At 42.6% G+C, this 24548-nt stretch overlaps 1 protein-coding gene and 1 long non-coding RNA gene across 3 annotated transcripts in view; one reads left to right on the top strand and one right to left on the bottom strand.

Moving 5' to 3' along the window:
• pinx1.L (PIN2 (TERF1) interacting telomerase inhibitor 1 L homeolog) overlaps nt 1–12761 on the bottom strand; it is a 90260-nt gene extending 77499 nt beyond the window's left edge. Inside the window, exons 1-5 of one of the 2 annotated variants that reach the window (XM_041562201.1) lie at nt 12622–12761; nt 11201–11310; nt 10834–10926; nt 9896–9974; nt 5442–5537 (exon numbers count right to left, since the gene is read on the bottom strand). In XM_041562201.1, the coding sequence (XP_041418135.1) occupies nt 5442–5537; nt 9896–9974; nt 10834–10926; nt 11201–11230 (298 nt within the window). In that variant the 5' untranslated portion in view covers nt 11231–11310; nt 12622–12761. 2 annotated transcript variants of the gene reach the window in all.
• Nucleotides 12762–12862: 101 nt separating this feature from the next.
• Nucleotides 12863–24548, top strand: part of LOC108717242 — a 38256-nt gene continuing 26570 nt past the window's right edge. The window contains exon 1 of the long non-coding RNA XR_001935830.2: nt 12863–12954. This is a non-coding gene — a long non-coding RNA (uncharacterized LOC108717242). The remainder of the gene's footprint in view (nt 12955–24548) is intronic.

Here is a 24548-nt window from a genome sequence, read left to right as displayed (position 1 = left end):
TGCAAAAGGCAGTTATTTTGCTAGATTTTGTTTGTACTGGAATCAGTTATTTGAGTGAGCTCTAATACATCTGCTAGGAAAGGAAGCCCCCCTATACAATATATTGGATCATTCATCCGACACCCAAATGCTGCATGAAGACAGAATGAAGAGAAACAGATGCTGAAAGAGGAATAGTGAAGATGAACGATTATTTCAGAAACAATGAGGAAAATTTAATTGATTATCAGATATTTCAGTATGAGGAAGCTTATATTAAATTTTCATTTTTGCCATAGTTCCCCTTTAAATATCAGCATAACAGGAAGTCATTATCCATAAGGCCATTACTCTATTCCCTCTCCAATAGTCATAATGGGTAATTCCATAGATGCATTCATGGTTCCAAGAATATTGATCCAAATGTTCTTATTTGTGAAGGGAGAACGAGAACTGATGTGTTGAGGTGGGAAAGGAATTTCTTTTAACCAGTCAGGGTCGAGATATTCAACCAAGAGCGACTGAAGGTGCAATTATTTTATGACGAGTGCAGGGCAGTAAAGGGCAAGTTAGCAGCAATAATGACATGGGTGTAACGGCATCGCTGCTTCTGTGCTAAGAGAAACACCTCAGGCTAAACATACGTGAAAAGTACAGTGAATAATCTACCCCTAAATAACTATACCCCTGCCATGTTCTTAAAGGCGAACTAAAGCCTAACTAAAGTAGCTAGAAATGTTGTACATGATGTTTTGTGCTTCTGTACCAGCCCAAGGCAACCACAGCCCTTTAGCAGTAAAGATCTGTGTCTCCAAAGATGCCCCAGTAGCTCCCCATCTTCTTTTCTGCTGATTCACTGCACATGCTCTGTGCTGCTGTCACTTACTGAGCTTAGGGAGCCACTCACAATATACAGTACACATAGAATAGAAATGTCACAATATAAGGCTGATTAGTAATTAATACACATAATTACTACATGGCAGCACAGAAACCAGTGCAATTAGCATCAGAATTGAATAATCAGCAAACCTGTAGCATCAGCTTATATTACAGCCAGGGAAGCTCATTTTCTGCTGGATAATTAGTGACGAGCCCTAAGCTTAGCTTCTCAATAGCCAATCAGAGCCCACTGAGCATGTTTTAGGGTTCATTTTTAGGGTTTACGTCTTCTTTAAGATAATCAAGGATTGCCAGTCTGTGGGACTCATGCCTTTAGCTCTTATTTACACACACTGATTATGCACAAATCCCAGCGCATTCTGTATTTATCCCCATTCCAGTTACAGCCCGGAGCTGTTCTCCATCAGGTATTATTATTATTATTATTATTATTATTATTATTATTATTATTATTATTATGTATTTATATAGAGCCAATATATTGCATAGCACTGTAAAGTAAATGTGATTATACAACTAAATCACATGAATTACATACATAGAACATATGGAGTTACATACATCACAATCAATACCGGTACAAAAGGTGAGGAAGGCCCTATGCATAGGCATACAGTCTAAAGGGAAGGGAGTAATACTTAAAGTGTGGGAGTGGGCAAGATTGAATTAAGTGGGTGCGAAATGTGGTATTGTATGTGGTGTTGCGTTTGGCAGTTAAGCAGAGTGAGGGTAGGCTTCTCGAAAGAAGAACGTTTTAAGAGATTTGTTGAAAGCAGAAAGGTTGGGAGAAAGTCGGACAGACCCTGGGAGAGAGTTCCAGAGGAGGGGTGCAGCCCTTGCAAAGTCTTGAATGCGAGCATGTGAGGAGGTAATTGAGAGAAGAGTTGAGTAGCAGGTCAGTAGAGGAGAGTAGTAAGCAGTTGGGTGAGTATATAGAGATGAGTTCAGAGATGTAGGGTGGGGCAGAGTTATGAAGTGCTTTGAATGTCAGGGTCATTAATTTGAATTTGATTCTGAAAGGTAACGGAAGCCAGTGCAGGGATTGACAGAATGGCGAGGCAGAGGAGGAGCGGTTGCTGAGGTGTATGAGCCTCGCAGCAGTGTTCATTATGGACTGGAGAGGTGACAGTCTCTGGAGGGGGAGGCCAATTAAAAGAGAGTTACAGTAGTCTAGACGCGATATGACGAGAGAGAGTGAATAAGAATTTTGGCAGCATCTTGGGTGATAAATGATGGTATTTTGGATATGTTCCATAGGTGGAAGTGACATGATTTAATAAGTGACTGGATATGAGGAGTGAATGACAGGGCAGAATCTAGAATAACCCCAAGGCACCGGGTCTGGGGAGAGGGGGTGATAGTGGAACAGGGCTGGACTGAGAGTCAAAACAGGCCCTGGCATTTCAGGTACACAGAGGCCCAACCAGCCCACACAGAGGCCCAAACAGACCCCACCAGCCCACTAAATACTGATTTTCTATGGCACCTTATAGCAGCCCCTCGGGCATTTGCCAGAACCCACAGATTGCCAGTCCGGGCCTGTAGTGGAATTGTTAACTATGATGGATACTTCGGGGATGCTACTGGTGTTAGTTGGAGGAAAGAGAACCATTTCAGTTTTAGAGAGGTTTAATTTAAGGGAGCGTTGCGACATCCAGGTAGAGATAGCAGACAGGCAGGAGGAGACGCGAGTTAGGAGTTCTGGGTTGAGATCAGGAGATGAGAGATAGATCTGAGTATCGTCAGCATAGAGGTGGTAGTGGAAACCATACGAGTGTATTAATTTGCTGAGGAAGTATAGAGGGAGAATAGTAATGGTCCCAGGACAGAGCCTTGAGGAACCCCAACAGAAAGAGGTAGGGGAGAAGATGATACTCCATTGTAGGAGACACTGAAGGAACAATTGGTGATGTAAGAAGAGAACCAGGACAGGGCTGTGTCACGAAGGCCAAGCGAATGGAGGGACTGGAGGAGGAGAGGGTGATCTACAGTGTCAAATGCAGCCGAGAGATCAAGCAGTATTAGTAGTGAGAAATGATTGTTGGCTTTAGCGGTTAAAAGGTCATTAGTCGAGTCAGGGCAGTTTCCGTGGAGTGTTGTGGCTTAAAACCAGATTGTAGGGGGTCCAGCAGGTTATTGTCAGAGAGGAATGAGGTTAGTCGGTCGTAGACTAGGCGCTCAAGTAGTTTAGAGATGAAAGGTAGCAGAGAGATAGGTCGGAGGTTGTCAAGATTGGAGGGATCAAGAGAGGGTTTTTTCAGAACGGGGGTGATAAGAGCATGTTTTAGTTGAGAAGGAAACAGTCCATTTGAGAGTGAAAGATTAAATAGGTGAGTTAAGGCTTTGATTAGACAAGGATTGGTATTGCGGAGAAGTTTTGAGGGAATTGGATCAAGCGGGCAGGTGGTAAGGTGAGAAGAGGCCAGAAGCTTTGAGACTTCCTCATCAGTGACAGGGGTGAAGGAGCACAGGAGAGACTGGGGAGTGTGGAGGGAGGGTGGTGGAGGTCTAGGGGGGTTGAGTAGTGGAATGTCCCTTCTGATAGTGTCAATTTTGTTTTTGAAGTGCTCAGCAATATCTTGAGCAGAGACAGATGTGCATGGAGGGGGTGGAGAAGGGGAAAGGAGAGGGTTAAAGGTGGAGAAAAGTTCTGCTGTTTTTTTAGAAAGGGAGTTAATGAGTGAAGTAAAGTATGTTTGTTTGGCTTGGAAGAGGCTGGTGTTATAGGAGCGCAGGGCAGATTTGTAGCTTCAAAAGTCTGATTCTGAACGGGGTTTGCGCCAGCGACGCTAAAGTGCACGTGAGTGTCTTTGGAGCACTTTTGTATGAGCAGTATGTCAAGGTTGAAGTGGTTTGGGTCTAGAATGTTTAGTTTTTATAGGAGCAAGCTCATTTAGGGCAGTGGTGAGAGTACTATAGTAGACAGAGGTAGCCACATTAGGACATGAGATGGCTGAGATATTAGAGTGAAGAGAGTCAAAGGAAGAAGAGAGATGTGACACGTCTACAGCTTGCAAGTCACGGTAAGTACGTGTTTGGGGAATAGCAGGGGGTGAGGAGGGAGTTAGTGAGAGTTGAAATGTGAGCATATTGTGATCAGAGAGGAGAAATGGGGAGTTAGTAAAATTGGTGGTTGAACAGAGTCTGGTAAATATGAGATCCAGAGCATTACCATTGGAGTGAGAGGGGGAGTCTGAGCACAAAGATAAGCCTAGGGAGGAGGTTAGTGAAAGAAGTTTAGAGACAGAAGAGTTGCTACTGTTGTTAACGGGTATATTAAAATCACCTAATATGATGGATGGGATGTTAGATGAAAGAAAGTAAGGAAGCCAGGCAGCAAAGTTGTCCAGAAATTGTGCAGTTGGACCTGGTGGTCAATATATAACAGCAATGCAGAGTGAAACAAGAGAAAAGAGCCTAAAGCTGGCCATAGACGCAAAGATCTGATTGTACGAATCGAGGATTCGTACGATATTCGGACCGTGTGTGGAGAGTCCCGACATTTTTCGTCCGGCGGAGATCGGTCGTTTGGTCGATCGGACAGGTTAGAAAATTTCTGTCGGCTGCCGATAATATCTCTGCGTGTATTGCTGATCGTACGATTTTCAGTGGGAGACTGTCACCAGCTTTGGTTGGACATAGATATCGTACGATTGCTGTCAGGGGCAGAACATTGCTGATCTGTTCTTTTACTAATCTGACTGGTAAGACTTTGATCTGAATGGTTAGTGGCGGGTCGGGAGATGGGAAAGTCCGATTGTACGATGATTCGTACGATCGGATCTTTGCATCTATGGCCAGCTTTATGCAGTGATTCTCAAATGAGGAGAATGATAGAGAGGGAACAGGTGGAAGAACTTTAAAAGTACTGCGGGGAGAGAGAAGCAAACCTACCCTACCTCCAGGTGTGTTACCAGGTCTGGGAGTATGAGTAAGGTGTAGCCCCCATAGGACAGGGCAGCAGGTGAGGCAGTGTCAGTCGGAAAGAGACAGGTTTCAGTAAGTGCGAGTAGGTTAAAGGAATTTGCAATGAAATGGTCGTGTATAGCAGTAAGTTTGTTGCAGACAGATCTGGCATTCCAGAGAGCACAGGAAAGATTAACTGGGTTTTTGGGTATAGGAGTAAGAGTTCTGTACTGTTTGAATTTGCACCGGAGAGAAGGCGCTTGTGGCCGTGATATAACTGGGATGGGGTAAGGGCCAGGGTTTGGGGAAATGTCCCCAGCTGCCAGTAATAGAAAGGAAAGATAGACTAAGTGAGAGCGGGATTTGTAAGTTCTTAGTTTGTATGAAAAAGAGGAGTTTTGTGGAATAGCTGAACAGAGTACTTTATAAACTTCATGTGTGGAGAGGGAAGGAGAGGAGAGAAAAGAGGCTGAGATTCGTATAGAACTGGGATTTGATGGGGGAGGTAGTGAAAAATGTTTTATGAAGCATGAGAGTGAAAGGAGGAGAAATGCAGGATAAAGCATGTTTGGAGTAAGAAGTATCAGAAGAACATCATTGTTTCTGAACTACAACTCCCAGTAAGCACCACCAGCAAAGCAGGATGATCTCACCTTTGGCAAACTTCATGTAATGCACACGCTTCTTAGAGGATTTCGACTTCTCTTCCAGGCTAAATGATTTCTTCTCTTCGTCGGCCGGAGACTCCTCTAATGAAGAATTAAGACATGTTAGAAACATTCTATCAGATCAGAAACCTTTAACTATACAAGGGTATCGCCAAGCCAATTTGGCTGTTTAAAAGGACTGACAAATGCTCACTATATAGACTATACGGACTGTGACTATTTAAAGGGTTTGTTCACCTTTAATGGAGAACTAAACCCTAAAAATGAATATGACTAAAAATTTTATATTTTATATAGTGAACTTATTGCACAAGGCTAAAGTGTCAGCTTGTCAATAGCAGCAATGATCCAGGACTTCAAACTTGTCACAGGGGGTCACCATCTTGGAAAGTGTCTGTGACACTCACATGCTCAGTGGGCTCTGATTGGCTGTTGAGAAGCTAAGCTTAGGGCTCGTCACTAATTATCCAGCAGAAAATGAGCTTCCCTGGCTGTAATATAAGCTGATGCTACACATCCTTTGTGTGCCACACTTCCCACGACCAAACAAACCCACTGCATTAAATTACATCAATGCCGGACCGTGTCCTTAAAAACATACAAATAAAATTGCCAAGGTGGACAAGTGGCAAATGGATGTGTTTGGTTTTTAACTAATAACTTATTAAAAGCTATGTTTTAAGTTATGGTGGAGGGGTTAAGTGTTAACCCATCACCTGTACCCTTGATAGCGGTCTGAACTGGGTTGCTGGGAGTTGTAGGGCGAGTGTTCAGGCTATCTGGACGCTTGACTCTCACAATTTTAGCAATCTGGTTGCTAGGGTCCAAATTCCCCTAGCAACCATGCATTGATTTGAATAAGAGACTGGAATATGAATAGGAGAGGCCTGAATAGAAAGATGAGTAATAAAAAGTAACAATAACAATACATTCGTAGCCTTACAGAGCATATGTTTTTTAGATGGGGTCACTGACCCCCATTTTTGAAAGCTGGAAAGAGTCAGAAGAAGGAAAAAGTATAACATATAAATAATGAAGACCAATTGCAAAGGTGCTTTGATTCAGACATTCTATAACATACAAATAGTTACCTCAAAGGTGAAAAACCTCTTTAAGGAATACTTGCAGAACAATTCGAAATGTGAATTATCCAAACTCGATTCAAGTTTTAATTCCAATTGCAAGATTTATCATACTGTGGCCCTTTAAGAATTCAAACTTGACTATTCGCCACCTTAAACCTGCCAAATTGTTGTATAAGTCACCGGGAGAGGTCCGGGGATCATTTTGGTGATGTTTGCAGCCTTCGTGACATTCCAGTTTTTTGGGTTTTTTTTAAATTTGATTTGAGTTTTCCTAATTCTAATCAAATTCATCCGAGCTGAGAAAATTTGATTTTATTAATACATTTAGATTGGTCGAATTACGAGTTTATGGGAGTTTTAAAAAAAATTCACATGAATTGGACCCTTTATAATTGTGTCTCCAACATTCAATCTTTTACCTAATTTCTAATTTAATTATGGCTTTCGCGGACATCTTTGCAGTGCTCACGTTGTGCATGGAAGCCGCAGGGGGCTGATTAGCATTATCAGACAGACAGGAGACTGCAGTGAGGAAGGTGCCAGGGTGCGGGGAGTTACATGTGAATCACCGGTGCCACCTAGTGGACAGTCTCATGTGCAAAGGATCACAACACAAACAGTCTGCTCTGTTTTACACCGGATTCTTTAGTCAATTTCAAGTTCATCTAGGGAGATGGGACTGACACCTTATTACAGGTGTTCCTGTATCTGACATTATCTTGGGCAAAATTCACATCAGCGTTTGACCAACCGCAACACTGCAAAAATTACATTAACTTTTCTTTTCTATGCAGCACGACTGGATTTTATTGTCAAGGGCTCATACTCGCAGACGTTTCACCCTGAGCTAAATATTTCTGCAGGACAAATGCAGCCTGTTCAAGTTTGAAGTCCTGGATCGTTGCTGCTATTGAAAAGCTGAAACTTTAGCCTCGTGCAATAAGTTCACTATATATTATTTGGCATTTTTAGGGTATAGTTCTCCTTTAAATAGTATGTGCAATTGTAGGTCAGCAATGATCTCTCCCAGCAGTGAGCATTTGTGAGCAATGGCCTGTGAGTATCAGGGTCGAGTCCAGGGACAAGTATAAGCATCGCTTTGCTGCCGCCTGCAAGTCTCACCCCCTGCCCCATTGCTCTAATGAAACATAAGAGTAGAGGAGGGATTCTGAAACGTCACCAGATAAAAACAGATCTCCCTAATTCAGAACTGGAAATTTTAGCGTTTAACCACAAAACTTACTAAGACGTACGGGTAACGGGAACAGAATCTAAAATATTAGCGACAAAACATTGCCTAACCTTTTTTATAAAAGGAGTTTGTTCACTTTTAAATTACCGTATAGCATGACATAGAATTTACTGTTTTTAGCAACTTTTTAATAGGGATGCACCAAATCCAGGATTCGATTCGGGATTCGGGCAGGAATAATTCTGCCCGGCCGAAACTAACCCTAATTTGCTTATGCAAATTAGGATTCAGATTCGGTATTCAGCAGACTCTTTCCCGAAGGATTCGGCCAAATCCAAAATAGTGGATTCGGTGCATCCATACTTAATTCATCTGGATTTTTTTTTTTTTTTATAAAATAGTTTTTAAATAATTGACCTTTTTCTGTCCACTGCAGCCAATCAACCATTGCTGTGAGGCTACAATTTGATTGTTACTCACTACTTATTTTCTTATTAAAATTGTATGCTCTTGTCCATGTTGCCTCTTTATATGAAATTGTAACAGTGCGTCTATTCAATACCTGGGTGCCAGCATGGGAAATAAGCAGTGAAAAAGAATTGCGGCACTCTGTTTGTTTTTGCTCCTGACGAAGATCCCTGTGGGGGGATAGAAACGTTGAAGCTTAATAATAAAACATTTTTTGTTTTTTCACTAAAACCCTGTGAGTGCCGCGATTCTTTTTCAATACACACACACAGGTAAGGGATCCGTTATCCGGAAGCTAGTGATGTGCAGGCCAGGCAGATACCCTTGGGTTGGCAGGCGGGTGCAGGTTGAGCTCTTTGAACCTTCACCGACTTCTTTTATAGACGCTGCGCCAGTTCGGCCCGCCCCGTTTGTGACGTCATCGGCAGGGCGCAGTTCTATAAATGGAACCCGGAAGTCAGGCTTGGGCGGGTGCAGGTCGGGGAAAAGCCCGACCTGCACATTACTACCGGAAACCCATTATCCAGAAAGTTTTGAATTGCGGGATGGCCATCTCCCATAAACGCCATTTTATCCAAATAATCCAAATTTTTTAAATGTATTACTTTATTCTCTGCAATAATAAAACAGCTTGTACTTGATCCCAACTAAGATATAATTAATCCTTATTGGAAGCAAAACCAGCCTATTGGGTTTATTTAATGTTTACATAATTTTCCAGTAGACTTATGGTATGACCATCCAAATTACAGAAAGATCTGTTATCCAGAAAACCCCAGGACCTGAGCACTCTGGATAACAGGTCCCATACCTGTATAAGCTTTTATATCTTATATTTGTATCCCCTTCTCTGTAAAGCTGTGCGTCACACAATGGTGCTTATACAAACAATATGTATTCAGGATTTTCCTCTTCACTTTCCAGTCTCTCATTGAAACCAATGACTGGTTGCTAGGGCAAATCAGACCCTAATAACCTGGTACAAACGGAAATTGAACTGAACAAACTGCATAATAATAGAAAAACCTCCAAAAAAAAAACAAAAAAAAAATCTGCATCGTATTACCACTACCAACTAAAACTACCTCTTTGACTTAAATGGCATTAAAGGGGTGGCTCACCTTTAAGTTAACTTTAAGTATGTTATAGAATGGCTGGTTCTTAGAAACTTTTCAGTTGGTCTTCATTATTTATTATTCATAGTTTTTGGATTATTTGCCTTTTTCTTCCGATTCTTTCCATCTTTCAAATGGGGGTCACTGACCCCATCTAAACAGGAAATTCTCTGTAAGGCTACAAATGTATTGTTATTACTCCTCTTTCTATTCAGGTCTCTCCTATTCATATTCCAGTCTCTTATTCAAATCAGTGCATGGTTGCTAGGGGAATTTGGACCCTAGCAAGCAGATGACTAACATTACAAACTGGAGAGCCGCTGAATAAAGCTAATTAACTCAAAAAAGACAAATAATAAAAATTGAAAACCAATTGCAAATTGGCTCATCATACTACAAGTTAACTCAAAAGTGAGCAGCCCATTTAAGTAAGGTTGAATAACAAAAGAGAGGGTTAAAACATGGAAGGAGGAATTACATCACTGATAAAACACAAGGAACAGATACTTTCTAGGTCTAAAACAAAACCCAGAAAATGTCACAAAATAAACACAAAGTTGCCCCATGCCAATATCTTACCAGATTCAGCTGTCCCGTGGCAGTTATTCAGCTCCGCCAGAAGCTCGTTAAAATCATCTTGATGGGCGAGCCAGTTATCCTGAGAGTTGGAGTGAGAGATTTATAGCAAGATCAGGACATTCACCAATGTCTTTATCAATAATCTTCTCTAAAGAGCAAATTAAATCTAAAAGCTCTGATGCATCATCTGATGGATCTGTAATTTCTCTCTTTATTGTCTTTGTATATTCCACTGTCTGCAAAGTTTCTATATATCTGTAACCTTGTTATGAGCTAAGGGGGCCCAGTCTGAAGGTCAGTTAGGGGGAGATTTGGGGTGAGTGTTTATTTGTACCCTGGGTACCCCTGGAACTATAGCAGGGTGACTGTTACCCCAATGTTTCTATATATCTGTAACCTTGTTATGAGCTAAGGGGGGCCCAGTCTGGAGGTCAGTTAGGGGGAGATTTGGGGTGAGTGTTTATTTGTGCCCTGGGTACCCCTGTAACTATAGCAGGGTGACTGTTACCCCAATGTTTCTATATATCTGTAACCTTGTTATGAGCTAAGGGGGCCCAGTCTGAAGGTCAGTTAGGGTGAGATTTGGGGCCAGTGCTTACTTGTACCCTGGGTACCCCTGGAACTATAGCAGGGTGACTGTTACCCCAATGTTTCTATATATCTGTAACCTTGTTATGAGCTAAGGGGGTCCAGTCTGAAGGCCAGTTAGGGGGAGATTTGGGGTGAGTGCTTATTTGTACCCTGGGTACCCCTGGAACTATAGCAGGGTGACTGTTACCCCAATGTTTCTATATATCTGTAACCTTGTTATGAGCTAAGGGGGCCCAGACTGAAGGCCAGTTAGGGGGAGATTTGGGGTGAGTGTTATAGTGACTATGCCAATATCCCACAACGAGTAGAGAGAGTGTATAGACCAGAATGAGATGACAAATCATTACCTGGTGATTGCGAGAGGCTCCTAGCCCTAGATTGTTATTCTTTACTTGCACTTTGATGTGCTCTGTGCTCCCTTGTTCCTTAGCCCCCAAACCCTGCAGGAGGAAAAAGAGAAAAATTATAATATAGGATGAGCACCCATTGTGCCCAAGGCTCCATTCTTTTATTGCTCTACATCATCCCAGCAATGTTCAATGATTTCCTTTAATTTATTTTCATTCCCACATCCTGAAAAAGCTGCTGCTCCCCAACGTGGGTGCAACATCCAAAACCAGAGTGTGACAAATGGCTGTAATGGAATAAAGCTGAAACAAAGCCATTCCCATTAAGTTGTGCTTTTATATTCTGCCAGTATAAAGAGGTACCTACCTTGCCTTTGGACCAGCCCATCTTTTCCATCAACTTCTGGCCAAATTTGGACTCATCCTTACTCCAGGTGCTGTTTCTTGGGTCTACCGACCATTTTTGTTTCCTACGGGCTAATAAGACATATTTATAAGACATAGTTATAAAATATAGTTATAAGATATAGGAAGGTATTGGGTTTCTAATGACAGTGGAAAGGTCCTGGGATGTTTCCCCTATAATGAATGTGTGGCTGGACCTTAAACAGGCCAGAGACTTAGGGGGTCCAAATTTATCTCAATATTTTCTGCTACAAACTCCGATCAAATATACTCAGGTTTTTTACGCTCAATTCTTATTGTACTTTCAGTAAAATTTGCTTTGCAAGTAAAAAATCTGATTTTCCCGATTTTTTTTGATTTTTCTATCCAATTTTCCCAACTTTCACTTTTTTTTCCTGAATTTTCACCCGAAAACTCAGAAAACTTCAGGGTATTGCACGAAACCCAGCGTACATCAGAAAATCATTGGGACTTCTCCCATTGACTTATATGCAACCTCGACAAGTCCGAGACGCTGGATTTTCTGATTCTGATTTTTCAATCCTCAGGGTTTAATAAATTCTGAAAAATTTGTACGATTTTATATTAAAAAAAAAAAAATCAATTTTTCGTGATTTTTGCATTCAGAGTTTAGTAAATAACCCCCTTAAAGGGATTATTCGCCATTGAATTAACTGTTAGTATGATGTAGAGAGGGATATTGTGAGACAATTTGCAGTTATTATTTTTTTGGGGGTTTTGAGTTATTTAGCTTTTTATTCAGCAGCTCTCCAGTTTGCAATTTCAGCCATCTGGTTGCTAGGGGCTGAATTCACCTAACAACCATGCATTGATAAGAATAAGAGACTGGAATATGAATAGGAGAGGCCTGAATAGAAAGGTGAGGAATAACAATACATTTGTAGCCTTACAGAGCATTTGTTTGTTGGATGGGGTCACTGACCCCCATTTCAAAGCTGGAAAGAGTGAGAAGAAGGAGGCAAAAGTTTAACATATAAATAATGAAGACCAATTGCAAAGATGCTTGAATTAGACATTCTATAAGATACTAAAATTTAGCTCAGAGGTGAAGTTGCCCTTTAAATACAGGGTATAAAGAGCTCAGTGGGGCCTTGAACAAAGCACTGAATGATAAATTGGCAAAAGAGACCTTATTAGCTAAAATATTGCAGTTAGGGAGCAATACAATAGTAATGTGTTCATTAGTGTTGCTTCACAGTAACTGCTACCCCCAACATTAGCACAAATGCTCAGACTATCAGTGTTGCTGAGAGTTGTAGTTCAGCAGCACATGTTATGGAACAGTCACGTGATTACTGCCCCTGACACACGTGCTGCCGCATTGTGAGCGCTAAGGAATGAGCACAAGGGTAAAGGTTGGACCTGTTGGCGGGCCCGGGCCTCACTCACGCTCTGCCAGCATTGCCATGGTCCCGGAGCTGGAGGACACCGGCCGGGAACGGAAGAGAGATGTTCCTCAGAGCTCAGCTGGGCGAAAAAGGAAATAATTCGGCGTCAGAGGGAACGCGACAGAGCGTAGGGATGACGTATGGCCGGGCAAGGAAGCTGCTCTTAGTCACGTGAGTGCCAATAAGGGGGCGGATCTGTTCGCCCATGACTGAATAATAAATTCTGTCACGTCTTCGTTGTGGGCGGCGCTATTGCACGCCATACATTCCTCATATTTGACGCTCACAGACAGTCCAGGGTTACCAGGTTGGTAGTTTTCCACCCAAATTCGACTAATTTAAAGCCCAGGCTGGTTTTGAAAGTACAAACGAGAGATGGTACGGATGTGGGCTACTTTTTGGGCCTATGGCTGGTTTGGACTTTGGAAACCAGACGCAGTTTTTCTTACCCTGTGTCTCCCAATGCATGATGGGTAATGTCGTTTTTCTTTAAGAATTTGCCAAGTTGAATGTAAGACTACAATACCCAGCATGCAATGGGACTGGCTTGTGTAGAAGTCAGGAGTTCCCAGATTTTGGCCTCTGTACCCCAGTCTCCTGTTACTCTGAAGCATTCTCACATTTTCTGATGACTTTTCTTCAATTTTGGGGCAAAAATCTGCTGGCCACCAAAATGTCTAGAGGTTGAGCTGTTTTACCAATATTTATTGAGGTTGAATCTGTGAATCTGTCCCATTTTGCTTCATGGAAATATTTGCAAATCAGTGACTATTTGAAAAAGGCGTATTTTCACATTCATTTATTTTTTTTAGACTTTTTTCCACTGCACCTATTGTGTTATTTTGGGCTACTTTTGAAGTGCCTCTTGGTTAGTTTTGGGCTGGTTTTGAAAATTAGACCTGACAACTCAGACTGACTCTTCTTTTCTTCAGGAGCTGTACGTGTGTCTTAAGCTGGCCATAGACGCAAAGATCCGCTCGTTTAGCAACATCGACAAACGAGACGATTTTTCCCCGATATGCCACTAATGGGCGTGGATATATCGGGGTAATCTGAACGTTCGGCCCTATGGCTGAAAGATCGGATTGCGCCGAGAGCGTAATGGGCTCCCGCTGGACAGTTGGGACATAATCAGACCTGTCCCATCGACCATAGACCGATCTCCGCCGGACGAAAATGTCGGGACTCTCCACAAATCCTCGATTCGTACAATAGGATCCAGGGGCGATTCTGGCTATAATGCCGCCTGAGGCGGCCTTCTTTCGCCGCCCCCTCCCCACGGCACTAACCTTTATAGCGCCGGAGAGGGCAGGGGCGGTCCACAACGCTTAGTGCAGAGAGCGCAATAGCGCTCTCTGCACTAGAAGAGCCGAATTTCCGGTTTGAAAACCGGAAATTCGGCTCTTAGTTACCAGGAGCGGCATTTTTGCCGCCCCTGGCAACCAGGGGGGCGCTGCCGCCTGAGGCGAGTGTCTCAACTCGCCTCATTGGTGGAGCGACCCTGATAGGATCTTTGCGTCTATGGCCAGCTTAAGTTGGAGACTTTTCTTTGAAGCCCCAGGATTTGTGCCCCCTGTGGTGCCAGAACTCCCAGAGCAGCCATCACACTTCCTGCCATAGACGGCAGTCTGCCCCAATTTAAAAAAAAAAACGAGTGCCCAAAGTTTAAAAAAAAAGTTGTGTTGGGCACTGGCTCTGCTCCTACTACAGCGCAACTCTGCTCCTACTTTGGCAGTTCAAGGGGGGCCGGCTAATCCAGGAGACACAGCGCGGCTAGGGTTGCATTTTACTAGTATAGCCGCTAAAACAACTGTCAGGGCCGGCAATGTAGTAGCCAGAAAATTTGTAATACCCTTAAAAACGCTCTTGGCCTGCCCCCAATTTACTCAGAACGTACTTTTTTCAGCTCTCTTGACATCTCGCGATTAGGGTTGCCACCTTTTCTGGAAAAAAAATACCGGCCTTCCTATATTCTTGCTGTTTTTTCCTATTAATAACATTGGCATCAAGCATCATTTTTACCAGCCAGGTGGCAACCCTACTCGCGATGTGGCTCCACCCCCTTTTTGAATCACTGTACATGGCTCCAACACTTTTGCATCGTGGACTGCCCCTTTTGTTCCCGCCCCCCACCGGCCAGTAAAACCTTTCAACCCTACCCTAGGACCGGAGCAATGGGTATTGGCACACAGGAAATTTAAAAAAACTAACATATCTCCTGTGCATCCCCAGTGTTTCTGAAAAAATGTGGGTGTGGTTGAGCAGCATGCCGCCCCCCTAAAATTCTGCCACCCTAGGCATGGGCCTTGGTGGCCTTTCCACAAATCCACCTGAGTATTACCCCAGGGAAATGCCCCTAACTTTTTACTTACCCCTCAGTGCAGATTCAGGGATCGCAGTTCACGGCAGCCATCTTCCGGGTCCGGCAATCTGAGAATGAGACTGGCAGAGCCGGTGACAACTGCACATGTGCCAAAACTGTTGGGAATTGCTAAAGTGCCAGAAGAAGACCCAGAAGATGGCTGTCGTGAACTGCGATCCCTGAATCTGCACAGAAGTAAAAAGTTAGGGGCAGTTAGTGTTTTTTTTAATAAGGGGTTTGTTTCTACTTTAACATATTGGGGCAAATTTACTAAAGGGTGAAGTGACTAACACGAGTGAAAATTCGCCAGCGTGACGTAATTTCGGTACTTCGCTAGCAATAGAGATTAGACTCTAGCGGTACTTCGCTCCCTTACGCCTGGCGAAGTTGCGCTCTGGTGAATGGACGTTACTAAGATGTGGATTTTACTGAACGTTACCTCTTGCGCCAGACTTGCCTTCGCCACCTCAGACCAGACCAGACAAAGTGCAATAGAGTAGATAGGAGTTCCTCAAAAAATAGTTGAAAAGTTTTCGAAGTCCCAAAAAACGCTGGCGACTTTTCATTTTTTCAGGGTGATAGGCTGCAAAAGATCGTAAATTTTTTTGGGTAACTGGCTCCCCCCTACATTTCCTAACATATGGCACATAAACTATACACTGGGCTCATGTGTAGGGCAATATAACAACTTTATTTTATTTTATTAAGGTTCCCTGGGCTTGTGTAATATAATGTATTTGCTGCAACATATACGTCCATTTAACTTTAACTTCCCGCCGTATGCAAATGAGGCAACGCTAGAGCAACTTTGCTTCACTTGCCGCAGTAACGCTAGCGAAACTTCGTTCGGTGCCCTGGATGCAACTTCGGTTTTTAGTGAATTAGCGTTGTCCTGGCAAATCTACGCCTGGCGAAGTGTTGCAATGTGAGCGAAGCCGTCGCTGGCAAATTTTCGGGGGTTAGTAAATTTGCTTCATAGAAGCCATAGGGCCTGGGACAATTGTCCCCCCAGTGGCCCCCTGATGGCAGCCCTGCCTGCCCCTATCCCCAGTCATTTGCACATTAGCCTTGTGCTCTTTACCTCAGCCTTGTGGCACAGTTGTGAGACAATTTGTTACGGCTGGGGTTACACATAGCCACTTAATATTTTACTATTTATTCTATTTACTCATCTCCACTTCTGTCACTCTACACTTTTTTCTGTTTTTATTTCTCCAAAAGCCACGGGGCTGTAGGGAATTGGAAAAAAGGGATCCCCCCTCCAGCCTTGCGGCGAAGTGGGTTGAAAGACTCTTGCCCACCCATCTGTGCCTTGGGGGTCGGGGATAAAGGGGCTCCCCCTAGCTTTGTGTGAAGTAAAGTCTGAAGATCCTTTATCGCTGCTGCGCCTTTTGGCCAAGTGATGAGGAGATGGGACCAGTTTTTCTTAAAAAAAACCCTAATACCTGGTACAAACTGAAACTGAACAAACTGCATGATAATTGAAAAACCTCGAAAAAACAAAAACATCTGCATCATATTACCACTACCAACTAAAACTACCTCTTTGACTTAGATGGCATTAAAGGGTTGTTTCACCTTTAAGTTAACTTTAAGTATGTTATAGAATGGCTGCTTCTAAGCAACTTTTCAGTTGGTCTTCATTATTTATTATTCATAGTTTTTGGATTATTTGCCTTTTTCTTCTGACTCTTTCCATCTTTCAAATGGGGGTCATTGACCCCATCTAAACAGGAAATTCTCTGTAAGGCTACAAATGTATTGTTATTACTCTTTATTACTCATCTGTCTATTCAGGCCTCTCCTATTCATATTCCAGTATCTTATTCAAATCAGTGCATGGTTGCTAGGGGAATTTGGACGCCAGCAACCAGATGACTGACATTACAAACTGGAGAGCCGCTGAATAAAAAGCTAAATAACTCAAAAACCACAAATAATAAAAATTGAAAACCAACTGCAAATTGGCTCATCATACTACAAGTTAACTCAAAAGTGAGCAACCAATTTAAGTAAGGTTGGATAACAAAAGAGAGGGTTAAAACATGGAAGGAGGAATTACATCACTGATAAAACACAAGGAACAGATACTTTCTAGGCCTAAAACAAAGCCCAGAAAATGTCACAAAATAAATTGCCCCATGCCAATATCTTACCAGATTCAGCTGTCCCGTGGCAGTTATTCAGCTCCGCCAGAAGCTCGTTAAAATCATCTTGATGGGCGAGCCAGTTATCCTGAGAGTTGGAGTGAGAGATTTATAGCAAGATCAGGACATTCACCAATGTCTTTATCAATAATCTTCTCTAAAGATCAAATTAAATCTAAAAGCTCTGATGCACCATCTGATGGATCTGTAATTTCTCTATATATTGTCTTTGTATGTGTATATTCCACTGTATTGTCTGCAATGTGTCTATATATCTGTGACCTTGTTATGAGCTAAGGGGGCCCAGCCTGTAGGCCAGTTAGGGGGAGATTTGGGGTGAGTGCTTATTTGTACCATGGGTACCCCTGGAACTATAGCAGGGTGACACCCCAATGTTTCTATATATCTGTAACCTTGTTATGAGCTAAGGGGGCCCAGTCTGAAGGTCAGTTAGGGGGAGATTTGGGGTGAGTGTTTATTTGTACCCTGGGTACCCCTGGAACTATAGCAGGGTGACACCCCAATGTTTCTATATATCTGTAACCTTGTTATGAGCTAAGGGGACCCAGTCTGAAGGTCAGTTAGGGGGAGATTTGGGGTGAGTGCTTATTTGTACCTTGGGTACCCCTGGAACTATAGCAGGGTGACTGTTACCCCAATGTTTCTATATATCTGTAACCTTGTTATGAGCTAAGGGGGCCCAGCCTGAAGGTCAGTTAGGGGGAGATTTGGGGTGAGTGTTTATTTGTACCCTGAGCTCAAACTCATTGCCCATTGTTAGGTCTACTTAGTTAGTTCCTGAGTGAGCTTATTCTGTTGGTATATTCTGATTTTGACCCCTGCCTATTTGATTCTCCTGTATTCTGTCAATATTGAACTTTGCCTGCCTGACTACTCTGAACTCTGCTAATCTTGATTCCCGCCTGCCTGACGATTCTACCGGTATTGACCCTTGCCTGTCTGACTGTCCTTGAACGCTGCCTGTACCGACCCAGCCTGTCTGACCTTGCCTGAACTCTGCCTGCACCGACCCCGGCCTGTCTGACTGTGCTTTCAGTCCATTCCTTGAACTGTACCTTCCGTCCAAAACCTTGAAAACGACTATGCCCCTTTGCCAGTCCAGAACTCTTGCTTGGCTCCTCTCTTATTAAGACCTGGCGGCATCCGATTAAAAGGCGGCTGTTACAGGCAGAAGCAGAGTCGAGAACCTGTTTTGGATTTATGCAGCCGATCTTGACAACTTCTATATGAATTAGGGCCTCATGGGGCCCCTATACCTCCTGCCCCTCCCTGCAGCCGCAGGGTCTGTTTCCTCTGTAGTTACGCCCCTGCCTACTGCTTTTTGTAGGGTCTGAATTAAGCTGTAGTCCTGTCTGTGCAGGTCAGATAGTCACTGAAAGGAAATGTTCCAGCAGCACTCGAAATAAGTGCTTTCTTGTGACACAAAACTGGCAACATTTCAACGTTTAGCCAGCCCTTAATCAAACGTTTATCGGCCCATTTATCAACATTCACATATAAGTGGCTTTAGAGATTTTTAAAACCACAAATAAACTCATTTTCTCTAAAACCACGAATGTGTCATTTATTAAAAGATCTGAAAATAAAAAGCATGAATGAAAAAAAAACGCTGAATGAGGCACAGAAGTGTACTAAAACCTCAATTGTCCTTTTTTGGACAATTACTAACGGAAAAAAATCAGAAACCTCTAGTAGTCCAAATGGCTAAAAAAAAAAAAGGTCCAGTAGGATCAGTGCCTGCCTTTTTCTTTGGTGTTGCTGCAGTTTAGCTTCTTTCTCAAGCTCCTGTCCACACTGTCTACTTCCTCCTTGATTCTTACTAAACACTAGGGATGCACCAAATCCACTAATTTGGGATTTGTCCAAATGCTTCATGAATGATTTGGTCGAATCCAAACCCTAATTTGCATATGTAAACAACGGAAGGGGTAAAGAGAACCGCACGCAAGGTCATAACATTTTTTACTTCCTTGTTTGTGTGACGAAAAGTCATGATTTGAAGGATTCAGATTCGTTTTGGCCAGATACAGCCAAATACTGCTGAAAAAATCCAATTAGAAAAGGAAAAAGGAGCGATTCAACCCCCCTGCCGTGTAATTCGTTTAAACAGACTTTTTAGCGGTGAATTTTTAATTTAAAATTCGCTCACCACAGGGATAGCTTGGTTCGGGTGCACTTGCCCCGAACCCTCCGTTTATTTCTCCAAAAACACAAGCATGGGTCACTCACCGCTCCTGTTTGGTGGCCCGGGTGCTGCGCACCCTCAGCAAAGGGGAGACATCAGTCCTCCAAACCAGCGAAATGGCACACACTCAGCAGGACTCCAGGCTGGGGTAAAAATTCAATTCACTTTATTTCACAAACATTAATCATCCGAAACGTGTTTGTGAGAACTCACCCTGGTGGTCTAGTGGGCCGGCGGGGATGCCCGCCACGTTGATCCTCTTCCCTTAATTGCCGGGCTGCTCTTGGGCGCTTGCGGCGCGCATTTCCAGTGTATATGCGCAAGCGATGCTGGCGTGATTACGTCATCACGCAATGGCGCAAGATTCAAACAATATTTAAAGGGGCTTTTGTATTTTAATCATTGCCCCTTGTTTGGTTCCATTTGTGAGTTCCTGGGTGCGTTACTTTACTGGTTCCTGTTTTGACCACTGCCTGCTTGTCTACTCTGACTTCTGTGATCCTGACCCCTGCCTGTTATCTGACTATTCTGAAATCCGTTATCTGACCCGAGTTTGTTTGACCACTCTGATTGATCTTCTGGTTTGACCCTTGCCTGTCTGACTCCGCTTGAATTCTGCTCGCACCGACCCGGCCTGTTTGACTATGCTTTTCTTCTATCCCTTGAACTGTGAACTTCTGCCCAAAAGACTTTGCTTAACGATCGTGCCCTACTGCTCGTCCAGAACCCTTGCTTGGCTCCTCTCTTTATAAGACCTGGCAGCATCCAATTAGCCGGCTGTTAAAGGCAGAAGCAAGAGCTCGCAGGCTGGACGCTGGGCAACAGGTTCCAAATCCAGTAGTTCAACCTCCTGTTGCCGCCCAAGAGGGTCCACCTGCTGTGATAGGTAACAGAAATAAATCTTATGAACCTAAAATCTCCTTCCCCGACAAATTTATGTCTTCCAGGAGGTATGCAAATTATACCTTAGCTTTTTTCCCTACTCCTTTGCTACTGGAGAGGAAAAAGTAAGGTTTGTAAGGACCTTATTACAAGGCGACCCACAAATATGGGCGCTAAGGTTATCCCCTCTGATCCTGCCCGTTTTTCCTTTGAAACCTTCTTTAATTGTATGGCAATTCTTTACGATGTCCCGGATCGTGCTTCTTCTGCCGAACCGCGATTCGTAATGAAAGAATATATTAAAGAAAACCTAGAGAGAGGTTTTATTAGGCCCTCTAATTCCCTTGCAGGTGCTTGGTTCTTTTTCGTGGGCAAGAAGGATGGAGGTCGTCGCCCATGTATTGACTATCGGGGCCTTAATAATATTACTATCAAGAACCACTATCCCCTTCTGCTAATTTCTGAGTTATTCGATCAGGTTAAGAATGCTACCATCTATACTAAACTTGATCTTATAGGTGCATATAACCTCATCCGTATTAGGGAAGGGGATGAGTGGAAAACGATCTTTAACACCAGGGATGGCCACTACCAGTATTTAGTCATGCAGTTAGGCCTTTGCAATGCCCCCGCAGTGTTCCAGGAATTTGTCAATGACATTTTTCCGGGACTTACTCGGGTTATTCGTAATGGTATATCTTGACAATATTTTAATTTTCTCTTCTAACCTGGGCGACCATCAGCAACATGTCCGGGAGGTTCTACTCAGGTTAAGGAGTAATAATTTGTTTGCTAAATTAGAGAAATGTACTTTTGAGGTTTCTTCTGTCCAATTTTTGGGGTTTAACATTTCTGGTAAGGGGTTAGAGATGGATCCCGGGAAGGTTAAGGCCGTATTGGACTGGGCTCAGCCTCTTTCTTTACGTGCAACCCAAAGGTTCTTAGGTTTTGCAAATTATTATCGTTAATTCATTAAAAACTTTTCTTTGGTGGTGTCTCCAGTTACGGATCTGACCAAAAAAGGTGCTGATCCAAGTATGTATTCAAGCCTTTGAATTCCTGAAAAAGGAATTTGTATCTGTTCCCATTCTTCGTCACCCTGATACAAATTTACCCTTTATTGTAGAGGTTGATGCCTCAGAAGTTGGGGCAGGTTCCCTCCTAAATAGCCCTGTCGCTGATCCACCACCTAAACATAGGTATATGATTCAGTGGGAGACAGACCTGGTGGCCGACATCACTCTCCAGCAGTGGGAAGATATCTGGGAGAATGCCCGAAAGGGTGTCACTTGTGTAAGGCAGAAGGAAAATCTTTACAAAACTTTATTTCATTGGTATTATACTCCAGTGAGGCTCAATAGAATCTTTCCAGATTTGTCTTCCCATTGTTGGAGGGGGTGTGGTCAGCCGGGCACACTTCTACACATTCTCTGGTCTTGCTGTAAGCTTAGAGATTTTTGGAATGATATTGCAGGGATGATAGCAAAAATAATGTTTATGGACATACCAGTGGAGCCTCTATATGCGCTTTTGGGTGCCCCTTATCCACATCTCTCTTCACAGGAACAGAAGCTGATAAATTTTGTTTATACTGCGGCTAGATTAGCTATTACCTCTAAATGGAAGGCCCCAGAAATTCCAACATTAGGGGAGGTAATTGTTCGCTTGCGCGATATGAAACTGATGGAGGAGATGACTTCCAAACATAATGGGAAGCTGCCCCTGCATGAAAAAATTTGGTCTAAGTGGGATTATTTTATTTCTCAAAGATAGCGGTCTATTCTCATCTTTTTTAGGTAGCTCTGACGATACCGGTGCGAATGCCTACTGCTTTTTGGGTGGGAGACTTGAACTGACTCTGTGTCGCTTGGTTCATAAGTAATGGGTAATAATGGGAGGTATGAGGCTTATGGAGATTAGATGGTTCTGTACCAAATGTTTATGTGCACGATTGCTTTGGATGCAAAGTGACCGTAAAAGGAAGATATATTGTGTCAATTTACCTGCTGTGTTGCTGTATGATATTGCTGTTTTCTCTATGTACCCTCAGCTTGTCTATTATGGTATAATTTAATGCTTTGCTAACATAAGTCTTTGTGAATGTAAACAGTTATGATTTGTGATGAAAAACTGTCAAAATCCAATAAACTATAAGTTACAAAAAAAAAAAGAAGTTGGGGCAGGGGCAGTCCTTTCTCAAAGGCATCCAATAACCAACAAAGTGCATCCATGTGCATTTTTTTCTAAAAATGTTTTGTCTGCTGAAGCCAATTATGACATTGGTAATAGAGAATTGTTGGCTATTAAATGGGCCTTTGAGGAATGGCGACACCTGTTGGGGGGGGGGCTAAACATACCATAACAGTCTATAATGACCACAAAAACTTGTTATATATCAAATCTGCTAAACGGTTGAATCCTAAGCAGGCTAGATGAGCTTTATTTGTTACCCGGTTTAAATTTTCTCTTACATACAGGCCTGGTTCCAAAAATACTAAGGCTGATGCACTCTCTAGGAGTTTTGAGTTAGGACGATCAATGTTTGTGAATTAAAGTATATTGAATTTTACCACTGCCTGGAGTCCTGCTGAGTGCGTGCCATTTCGCTGGTTTGCAAAAATCCAATTCCCTAACTGAATCCTGGATTTGGTGCATCCATAAAATCACTTAAAAGGGGCCCCTGGTGATCCGTAATGGCCAGGGGTGTAATTACTGAGAAAGCAGACCCTGCAGTTGCGGGGGGGTAACAATGTAGGGGCCAGTAAAGCCATAATTACTTGGTACAATAGGACAATGTTTTGTGGCCCTAAATTGAATATGCTGTGGGTCCCAGTCACATCTAATGGTAGTGGCCCCTGGTTTCCAGACAGCATCATGTAGAGAAATATTGGGCAGGTCCAGTTGCCACAAGTCTTTGCTGCCATGCCAAGAGCAAGGGACTCTGGGGTGAAGAGGTGTTGCTTATATAATGAATAAAGTAACCCCTTTTACAAAATATAAAGATATCGTAAGTTATTGAGGCATTATATGACCATATAAAAACAAACACCTAAGAAACCTTGGATACAGAACTAAATGTAGTAAATGTCAATTTGTGGCATGCTATAAACCTCTAGTGACCAAACCATGTTATATCATACAAAAAAAATTCATACGCATGCTCTATAGTTAAAAACATTCTTTTTATTCCATCATATTAAAATATCAAAACAACCCCTTAATGGAGCCTAACGCGTTTCATGTTTACCTAGCACTTAGTCATAGGCTATGACTAAGTGGGAACTTTATTTATTATAATACACAAGTTTCAGCGAGCGAACTGATAATAACCAATGACATCACTAAACACCGTTTATAAGGATATAATTTACAGGATATACATGGCTCTTGTGTATTATAACTTTGTATAAGCAGCTCTGGATACTTTATAGATTTTCTTTCCTACACATCTCCTCTTGTCTTGCCATAAGGGAGACATAAGGGATTACTACTGTAAATGATAAGGATACTAGAAGTCACTGAGGGGTTGTTCTGTGACCATATAAAGACACAAGGCTGCAGGCTGAGTTATACAGGGAACTCTGAGTATCACTCATGTATTATAAGGGATAATGTACCCCCTACTGTAAATGATAAGGATACTAGAAGTCACTGAGGGGTTGTTCTGTGACCATATAAAGACACAAGGCTGCAGGCTGAGTTATACAGGGACCTCTGAGTATCACTCATGTATTATAAGGGATAATGTACCCCCTACTGTAAATGATAAGGATATTAGAAGTCACTGAGGGGTTGTTCTGTGACCATATAAAGGCACAAGGCTGCAGGCTGAGTTATACAGGGAACTCTTGAGTATCACTCATGTATTATAAGGGATAATGTACCCCTACTGTTAATGATAAGGATATTAGAAGTCACTGAGGGGTTGTTCTGTGACCATATAAAGACACAAGGCTGCAGGCTGAATTATACAGGGAACATGTATTATAAGGTGTATTACTACTTGTGTATTATAAGGGATAATGTACCCCCTAAATGCAAAACTGATTCCAGTTAATTTCAGTATCTGGCCAGATGCTTTTCTGAAACTTCTGTATTTTGCCAAAACTTCTGTATTTTGCCGAATCCAAACAGTATATAGATTTAGTGCAATGCTAATTTTAACACAGGACACTGTAGGACAAAAAGACATTGACACACTAATTTTATTAAAATGAACTGTTTATTTTTCTCATTTAAGTCAGCACATTATAATGTATTAAAATGGAAAGGTACAAAATCGAAATAAATACTTCTGATTCATG

This window comes from Xenopus laevis, chromosome 5L (assembly GCF_017654675.1).
Source record: "Xenopus laevis strain J_2021 chromosome 5L, Xenopus_laevis_v10.1, whole genome shotgun sequence".
NCBI classification, from domain to species: domain Eukaryota; kingdom Metazoa; phylum Chordata; class Amphibia; order Anura; family Pipidae; genus Xenopus; species Xenopus laevis.
The sequence above is the reverse complement of the archived record's forward strand: the minus strand, read 5'-3'. Positions and strand labels throughout refer to the sequence as shown.